This window comes from Phoenix dactylifera, chromosome 1, assembly GCF_009389715.1.
Source record: "Phoenix dactylifera cultivar Barhee BC4 chromosome 1, palm_55x_up_171113_PBpolish2nd_filt_p, whole genome shotgun sequence".
In the NCBI taxonomy this organism is placed as follows: domain Eukaryota; kingdom Viridiplantae; phylum Streptophyta; class Magnoliopsida; order Arecales; family Arecaceae; genus Phoenix; species Phoenix dactylifera.
The window spans coordinates 13,273,447-13,282,266 of NC_052392.1; the positions used below are offsets into that span (position 1 = coordinate 13,273,447).

Below are 8,820 nucleotides of genomic sequence, written 5' to 3' on the forward strand. Positions count from 1 at the left end.
AGTCCAATCTTGACTTATTTATTTGTCTCTTAGACACATGCTCTATGTAAAGTCAGCTTTTCCAACTGCACTTGATATTCAAAGTGTCCATTATATAGTGTATGTTAACGATAGATAATAAAATTGTTATTTAAAAATCTGCAACCACTTCAAAATAGGTATTGATAAAACCGTTTCTGATCTTGTTATCAGTTTCTTGGTTTGTGCACCTGTGGAATGACATCAGCATTAAGCCATGATTTTCTGTTTTTCAAGAAATCTTCTTAAGCTTTTAGCCATTTTCTGTATTTTGTTTTGTAGAATCTCGAAAATTTTCCCTCTCTGAGTTATTCACCATAAAAGAAATATGCCATCATGATTGGAGCAAACATTTCAATGTTATTTATTTATTAGTTATTATTGATTGTGCATCAACTATAAAATCCCTATAATAAATGGATAGACAACCCTATAACCAAGTGATTGCATTTTATCTATACCAATTAATGAGTAGAAAGACTATCATTGATCTAAAATTTAACCCTAAGATATAATTTGAAATTTTTAATTAATTCAAGGGGAATGCCTTCTATCTATCCTCAGCCATTGCCTTTTTCGATAATATATACAAACTTTTAGTAATCAGCAATTACTATGAAATCTCAATTTTCTCCGCGCCCCACTCCCTCCAATATTTTTTCCCCACTAGCAGGCAGGCTCTCTCTCCTTCTCAAAAACATGTTGTAATAACAAAAACATGTTGTAATAACCTCCTTATAGAAATATCATACATCTCTTTCTCGGAGAGAAGTTATTATACAAAATTACAACACCTTTCATCATCTAGTCTGCTATAGTTGTATTATAAGTGTGTATTTAGTCGATTGTGGTCTCAATCAAGCTCACTTTATATGAATTTTAGCCTAAATTTTAAGATCAAGTTTAACTTTTTACAATTTGACAAGCTTGATGAAGCTTAAATTTCAAGTTAAAACTATAAAAAGAACCCTACTTCAAATCAAACTTGATCTTATGCTTGAATAAAACTGAAATGACACTTGTGTTGCTCTATTTCAAAAAGTTAATATATATATATGTGTGTGTGTGTGTGTGTGTGTGTGTGTGTGTGTGTGTGTGTGGTATTATAAATATAAATGGTAATTATATCTATATCCAATCTGAATTGTGCTATCTGTCTTCAAACTAAGTTCTGTTCTTTTACAACTTGTATGTTAAGTTTTGGCCTAAAACATAATATTGACCTCAACAATTCTATAATTTTTTCAAACTTGACTGAGCCTAGAGTTGAGGAGAAATATTATTCATTCACGAGCAGCTCATATCAATTTCCCATCCTAGCCCAATCTAGCTATTTATTTTCTGAAGCAACAAAATTATAAACTAATAGCTATATTTAATAAAGAAAGCAGGAAACAACCATTGGTTATCTTTGTTAAAAATAAGCTTTGTTTAAATATATTTTTTCCAGTTTCACCCTTCACTCTCCACGCCTAATCTATCCCTGTGAAGGTTGGATTTTTTTCCACATCTTTTCCCACGTCTCTATCTCAGTTCTCAACTCTAATTTTTGCAAAAGCTCCACATTCCCCAAAATTGAGGAGAAATCTTAAAAAAAAAAAAAGATTAAAAAAATCAACCATGCCATTTCATGAATTTCAAACTAATTGGACTCTCCTTTTCTAATCCCACCATGAAGAAAAAAAATATCCTTTTAGAATTACCAAAATAAAATTTTCGTAGGAGGCATGTATGTGGCTTCCTACTTTCTTGCTTTTCTCTTACTCACTTATATATATTATTTCTAAAATGATATAGTACCTTTTGAATTGACAAAGAGGTTTGAATTAAATTTAACTCAAAAAAAGTTCAAATTTACAAATTTAAGTCTAAAACAGCAGCTGTTACGTACAGCTGACATTATAAATTAAACCTAATTTTTGAGAAAAGTTAAAATTTGGTAAATCAAGTTTTATCAGATACGCATGGACTAGTTTATTCGATCAAACAACATCAGTTACGCCTAAGCATCATAAATTGAATTGAAATTTTCCCAGAATAGTTTGAATTTCAAAAAGAAAACGGCCATTACAGCTGAGCATTGTCAACATTAATTTTTTTTTGTTTGTTAATAATTTCCACGGCACAACCGTTAGTAGTAAAATGTCCACTGTGCACATCTACCAAAACCATTTTGACGGTGCTTAAAGCTAATTGGTTGATGTGCGATCCAGGTGGCCTCAAGTGGGGGCACAGGTGAGATGATGTGGCATGTTCCCTTGCATGACGTGGCAATCTAATACGACTTAATCTTCTTTAACACTAGGTTTGAGAGCTGCCTCTTGGCTCGCAGCCCGGGAACAAGTCCATAACAGTTAGTACCATCCCCGACCTTCACGTAGAAGAATTCTCTCACTAGATTCTTGATCACCCTTCTATCTTTCACCACGAATAAACTCCTCTACGTCCCTTACATCATTATATATATACACTGCCAGAGAACAGCGGAGATGTCGTTAGAACTGAATTAATGGTAACAACTCAGGAAACAAGTTGAGAGCGAAGGAGGAGGGGGAGAGATGGAGATCGGGGGGAGGAGTTTTAGTTTTCTTATTGTACTTCTGGTCTTTTATTTACTGCAGGATCCGGCTTCTGCGATCAAAAAGGCAAGCGGTGCTACGTACTCTGATATAATTTTCTTATATAGTTTCGATGCTTTTGTAGATTATCAATGGTTGGATGCCTTTTCTTTGAGAAGAATGGCTGAAGTTGTTTTCTTTGAGATCATACTTAAAAATCTATATGTTCTCATGCCTAACTTAACAAAAAATGGTTGACAATTTGATGAAAACTAAAGGCAAAGGAAAATCTCAAGGAATTTCATGTATTATGACTTTTCTAAGGAAATTCAAATCTATAGACCGTTTTTTTTTTTTCTTTTTGTTTGTTTGTATTGAGTCGTTCTTATTATTCCAGTGCTTGGCAAGTTTTGCTTGGTTTCAGGTTTTATCTTAGCAAGGAGTATCTAAGAATAAAAAGTAAAAGAAGTATGAATAGATTTATCTTATATTATGTAAGAATATCGTCAGGTTGTTATCATTATCTCACAGATTCCATAGTGATGATAAAAAATTGTCGGTTTTGCATATCAAAGTAACTTTTCCTTTGATATTATTCATAGATTTGTATATGGGCTTTAATGGCAGTCTTATGTTGTGTACCTTGGTGGGCATTCTCATGGCCCGGAAGCCACATTGGAAGATTATGAGCGAGTCACAGACTCTCACCATGAGTTCTTGGGGTCCTTCTTGGGAAGGTGATCAGAAAGTTTGTATTTGTTTGATCTTTAACATATATATCTCGTCCATCATCTCTGATTTATATCTTTTACAGCAAGGAAAAGGCCCAGGTGGAAATGTTTTACTCATACACCAAACATATCAATGGCTTTGCTGCAACATTGGAAGAGGAAGAAGCAAAACGGATCTCAAGTTAGATGTTATTTCTGTTTTAAATTTGATTTATATTATTTAGTTTTTTTTGTATTTTTTTTCTGAACAATTTGCATTAATTTCATGTGCAGAACATCCTGAAGTAATATCAGTATTTGAAAACACGGCGAAGAAATTGCACACAACAAGATCATGGGATCTAGTTGCAATGGAGAGGGATGGCAGGGTCCCCCACTCATCAATCTGGGCCCAGGCAAAGTTTGGCAATGATACAATCATTGCAACTCTTGACACTGGTTGTCTTCTTTGCCTATTTTTAACATCCTTTACCTAAAGTATTAGTGATTAATTTGGTTTTCTTTAGTCTCATGGGATATTTTTTACACGAAAAAGAAAAACATGGTAATTTGTATAACAGAATTTATTCAATTACTTTTGTAGATTTAATCTATTACTGCACCAAGTTTTTTTATTCCATCTCTTCTTCTGATTCAGGTGTGTGGCCAGAATCTGAAAGCTTCAATGATAGAGGAATGGGGCCGGTTCCATCTAGATGGAGAGGATCCTGCCAGAATAACACTAAAGAAGGGGTGCCTTGCAACAGGTCTTTTATTTTAGGCTCCAACACCCGACCACAGTAAAATATTTTAAACTACTGAAATTTTTTAACAACGATTCATGAGTTTCTCTTTGCGCTAATGATTCTCAAGAACAATACCAGCCAAATAATTTGTTTCGAAACTAGTTAATATTAAACAGATTATTCACAATTCATTCATCAAAATGCATCAGCAGATAAATATATTTTAAAATTCTCTTTGTACTTCCGAAACTATTTCATCAAAAAAAAAAAAATTGTTAAAGACCTTTCATATTTTCACCAGTGCATAAGTTTTATTTGGTTCTGCCATGAATCAAGACAGTTCTATTTGTTGTATCGAATCATTCTTAAGCCCCCAAGTTACATATATAACTTTTAATTGTGCAGACCAAATATTTTTTTCTTGCTTCTAATATCCTACGACAGCATGGGTATTTATATAGTTGTAAAGCTATCTTTCCATGGATCCAGGAAGCTGATTGGAGCGCGGTACTTCACGAAAGGTTACGAAGCTGGAAGCGGGAAGAAGGTCGTCAACGGCTCTGCACGCGATACCGAGGGCCATGGCTCTCACACCCTCTCGACCGCGGCAGGTCGCTTTGTCCCCGGGGCCAACATCTTCGGCCAAGCCAATGGCACGGCCAAGGGCGGCTCTCCGGACGCGCGCGTCGCTGCCTACAAGGTGTGCTGGGATGGCTGCTACGACGCCGACCTCATTGCAGCCTTCGATGCTGCCATCCATGACGGCGTCGATGTGCTCTCGGTGTCCGTCGGCGGCGACCCCGCCGACTACTTCGACGACCCCATCGCGATAGGCTCCTTCCACGCCGTCGTCAATGGGATCACGGTGGTCTGCTCTGCCGGCAACTCTGGCCCCGCCCGAGGGTCAGTTTCCAACATTGCACCATGGATCGTAACTGCGGCGGCCAGCACCATCGACAGGGACTTCCCCGCCTTCCTCACTCTCGGCGACAAGAAGCAGATGAAGGTTGTGCTCCCGATGCTCCATTTACTTTCTTGTCGAACCATTTTAGGTCACTGCAAGCTTTCCCTACGTAAATGATGCGCTTTTGTTTACGAGTTCTTCAGGGAGGGAGCCTTGCATCAGTAGCCCTACCAGCAAATAAGTTTTACCCGTTGATCAGTGGTGCTGATGCCAAGAAAGCAAACGTTTCTGCCGCTGATGCGTAAGGAGCTCATGCTGAGAATTGGAATATTTGAGTTGCTATTACCCACTTTTGTCCTAGATAGAAGTAGTGGGATTGCTATGCTAACAAAAGCAAGCTGTCTTTCGATACCAACATCGCCTTATGAAATTATTTTTTTTCAGAAAGATGATTTACTATGATCTTTATTTCTACCAAACATCGGTTCATAGTTTAGTTAATTTCTTCTTATGCTCTCGAGTTGTTCGGAATCTTGCAGCCAGTTATGCTTCATGGACTCTCTTGATCCCAACAAAGTAAAAGGAAAGATCGTTGCATGCCTCCGCGGAATTATTGCGCGAATGGAAAAGGGTGCTGCAGTTCTGAGGGCTGGCGGTGCCGGGATGGTCCTCATAAACGATAAACAGGACGGAAACAGCTTGCTTTCAGATCCTTATATTCTTCCAGCTCTAATGGTTACTCATAGAGATGGTGTTGCACTACGCAAGTATATGGACTCTACCAAGTAGGTTTTTGTTTTCATCACCTTCCTTCGAAAAAAAAAAGCTAAAAAACAATTAAAGATGCAATCATAATTGAAATATATATAGATATATTTATATTGCTTTCTTTTATCGTTTTGCAATGTACGTACCATATACAGTTTTTGTTGATGTAATTTTAGATTTTATGAATAAAAGAAATTATATTTTCTAAAGATAGCTGTCGGGGTTTTAGAATATTTTTTAGCTATATAATGGTATCTGTGCCCCTAGCAAGATTTTGAACCTTGGAACTTCTCCAAAGGCAAAAACTTTAAGAGTGGGATGCCAACTAGATGAACTAATAAATGCTCATATCATATTTTCATTTTATTTTATTTTCATTACATATCTTAGGAATCTCAAAGCAATATTTTTTTTTGAAATTTTTAATTAAAAAGGAGATAGGGAAATCAGAAGTTCAACTGCATAAATATTGTTGTCTCTCTCTCTCTCTCTCGCCCACCATACTAAATATGTCCTCATATTAAGTTTATCTCACTCTTTTTTCTTAGGTCACCTGTAGCTTCCATTTCAGCCCCAGCAACAAAACTAGGCGTAAAACCGGCACCAACGATGGCTGCCTTCTCGTCTCAAGGACCCAATCTCATCTCACCACACATTCTGAAGGTTTCATTTATTCGTTAATTCTTGCAGTACTTACTCCTCCATTTTTTTTTTTTTTTTGGGGATTACTTCTTAACTTATACTACTACTTCTCAACTTATTGCTGTAATTTCCATAAGAATGTCTCGTTAATCATCTTAACTTACGAATCCCCTTCGTAGCCTGATATCACTGCACCAGGAGTGGGCATTCTTGCTGCCTTCACGGGAGCCAGAAGTGCCACCGGCTTACCCATGGACAATCGTCACGTCCCATTTAACTTGTTGTCCGGCACATCAATGTCATGCCCGCATGTTTCTGGCCTTGCTGGTCTCCTCAAAACACTTCATCCTCACTGGACTCCTGCTGCTATTAGATCAGCTATCATGACCACCGGTAATATATAAATTACTGGTTTATTTTTTACATCATTCTTTTGATTTGCCATAGATAATTATAATATCCAAAAAAAAATCACTTCTCGTAAGCAAAATACTTAATACGATACATTTATACAAAATTTCTATCTCTTCGAAATAATTTGATCTATAGACAGCATCGTGAAGAAATTCTGTATCTTCTGAAGCAATACCTTTCTTTCTTCTCTCTGGGAAGAAACATGCATGCTAAAGAAAAATGTCAAGGTCAAAAAGGTCTCATACATGTAAATCTACTTGTTTTGCAGCAAGAAGCCGGGATAACACGGGATCACCAATGAAAGGGTACAACTTATTAGAGAAAGCTACCCCATTTGCTCATGGTTCGGGGCACATACGACCGAACCGTGCCATGGACCCTGGCCTGGTCTTCGACCTCACGCTCACCGACTACTTGAACTACTTGTGTGCTTTTGGCTACAATTCAACTCAGTTGGCTCAATTCAGCAAGCGTTATCGATGCCCAGCCACTCCTATAAAGATGGAGGACTTCAACTACCCTTCCATTGCAGTTCCTACCGTCACCAGGACTCTTACTCTGACTCGCACCGTGAAGAACGTTGGATCACCAGGCACGTACAAGGCCCGAGTAGAACCTCCTTATGGGATAACCATGACGGTGAAGCCAGAGATCCTCAAGTTTGATAAGGTTGGGGAGGAGAAGGCGTTTGAGGTCACTTTGAAGCCGCACGAAAAGAGTATTGGCAGAGGATATCTATTTGGAAGGTTGATATGGTCTGATGGGAGGCATTATGTGAGAATTCCTGTGGCGGTGAACGCCCTTTCATAAGGTTGTTGGCTTGATAGATCCATAGGATTTCCTCCTCTACGATCTTTTTCTTTTTTTAAGGTTTTTTAGCTGTAAGTCATCTTCCTCAAAGAGAACAGGGAAGTAGTGTCATAGGTGAGGACGCTAGTAGCTCATGGAACATGGTGCTGCCTTGGCACTCGTTCATTTGATTAATTTTCTTAGCAATTGATGTTAATGTTTAGGTTGGACATTATTTGAGTTGGCCGCTTCAATTGCCATTTCGGCAATTCAGAAGCATTAGAGAATATCTTCTTTTTATGCTGCCCGATAGTTTTATGAATTCTTCTCTCGCACAGGGTATGATGTGTTCCTCTATTCTCCTCTTCTCAAAAGAACGGCTTCATTCTTCCCTCTTTTCATTCTTCTCTAGGGAACTGCTCTTGCCAGCCAACCTAGATGTTGTCCTTTGTCCCCTATTTCAGCAGTACACTATCATCCGAACGATATAAACGTAGTGAGTAATTGAACAAAAGTTAACATTAAGATAGTGGTATATTTTTGCTTCTTTATGGATTTGGCTCCTCGTCCTAGCAAAGACGTCAGTTCTACAGTTTCTGTGGACTCTAATTATAAGATTTGAATGGGAGCATACGAAGACTCACCTGAATGTGTATTTAGTCCTATATTAGTGTATCTAGTTTTATGTCGGATATATACTAGGTAGATCTTGAGTACTTATATATAATTTAGGAATCCAAATAATACTTATTAAAAGGAGAAGCATGGTGACTAAATAACTATTCTGCAAAAATTATTTATTTGTTTAAGGCTATCTGTGTTTCCTTAGAAGTTATTTTATTCAATGAAATTTGTTTAGCAGTTGCATTAATTGTTCTGCTATGCGGCTGGCTTTGGTTTTTTGATTTAACGCCAAACTCTATCATTTGCTTGCCTGGTTTGATCAGGTTGGGGCTATATCTAAATTCCGGCTGAGTAGACCACAAATTGTAGGGATCTAGTCTATATATACTGGATCATTTGATTGTGATCGAGGATTCTCCGGATAAGAAGAACGTTACTCGACGACCTGTAAGAAGGTTAGATTTTCCCCATATGGCTCACTTGAAGCTCTGAAAGCTTAAGCACGTAAGACTTTAAACAATCACTGTGCATAAAGGTTTGCACATTTTCATGAGGCTCTAAGCCGGCTGCAACATGCACCTGGAGAACAATCAAATCTATAATGCTTTCATGTGCTCTTTTGTATGGCAAATCATGCGTGATCGGTT

The 8,820-nt window shown here is 37.6% G+C and overlaps 1 protein-coding gene across 1 annotated transcript; it reads left to right on the forward strand.

Moving 5' to 3' along the window:
* Positions 1 to 1,749: 1,749 nt before the first annotated feature.
* Positions 1,750 to 7,579, forward strand: LOC103710683 (subtilisin-like protease SBT5.3). The gene is made up of 11 exons (XM_039114881.1): positions 1,750 to 1,807; positions 3,199 to 3,313; positions 3,391 to 3,488; positions 3,581 to 3,745; positions 3,945 to 4,053; positions 4,522 to 5,038; positions 5,140 to 5,237; positions 5,476 to 5,721; positions 6,253 to 6,367; positions 6,526 to 6,739; positions 7,029 to 7,579. Exons 1-11 carry the CDS (start codon positions 1,750 to 1,752, stop codon positions 7,568 to 7,570), a joined length of 2,277 nt encoding a protein of 758 aa, XP_038970809.1. The 3' UTR covers positions 7,571 to 7,579.
* The last annotated feature ends 1,241 nt before the right edge of the window (positions 7,580 to 8,820 follow it).

Coding starts and splice junctions, on each gene's coding strand:
- LOC103710683 (XM_039114881.1), top strand. CDS start 1,750: ATGTGGCTTCCTACTTTCTTGCTTTTCTCTTACTCACTTATATATATT. Junction 4,054..4,521: donor GAAGGGGTGCCTTGCAACAG/GTCTTTTATTTT, acceptor CCATGGATCCAG/GAAGCTGATTGGAGCGCGGT. Junction 5,238..5,475: donor AACGTTTCTGCCGCTGATGC/GTAAGGAGCTCA, acceptor GGAATCTTGCAG/CCAGTTATGCTTCATGGACT.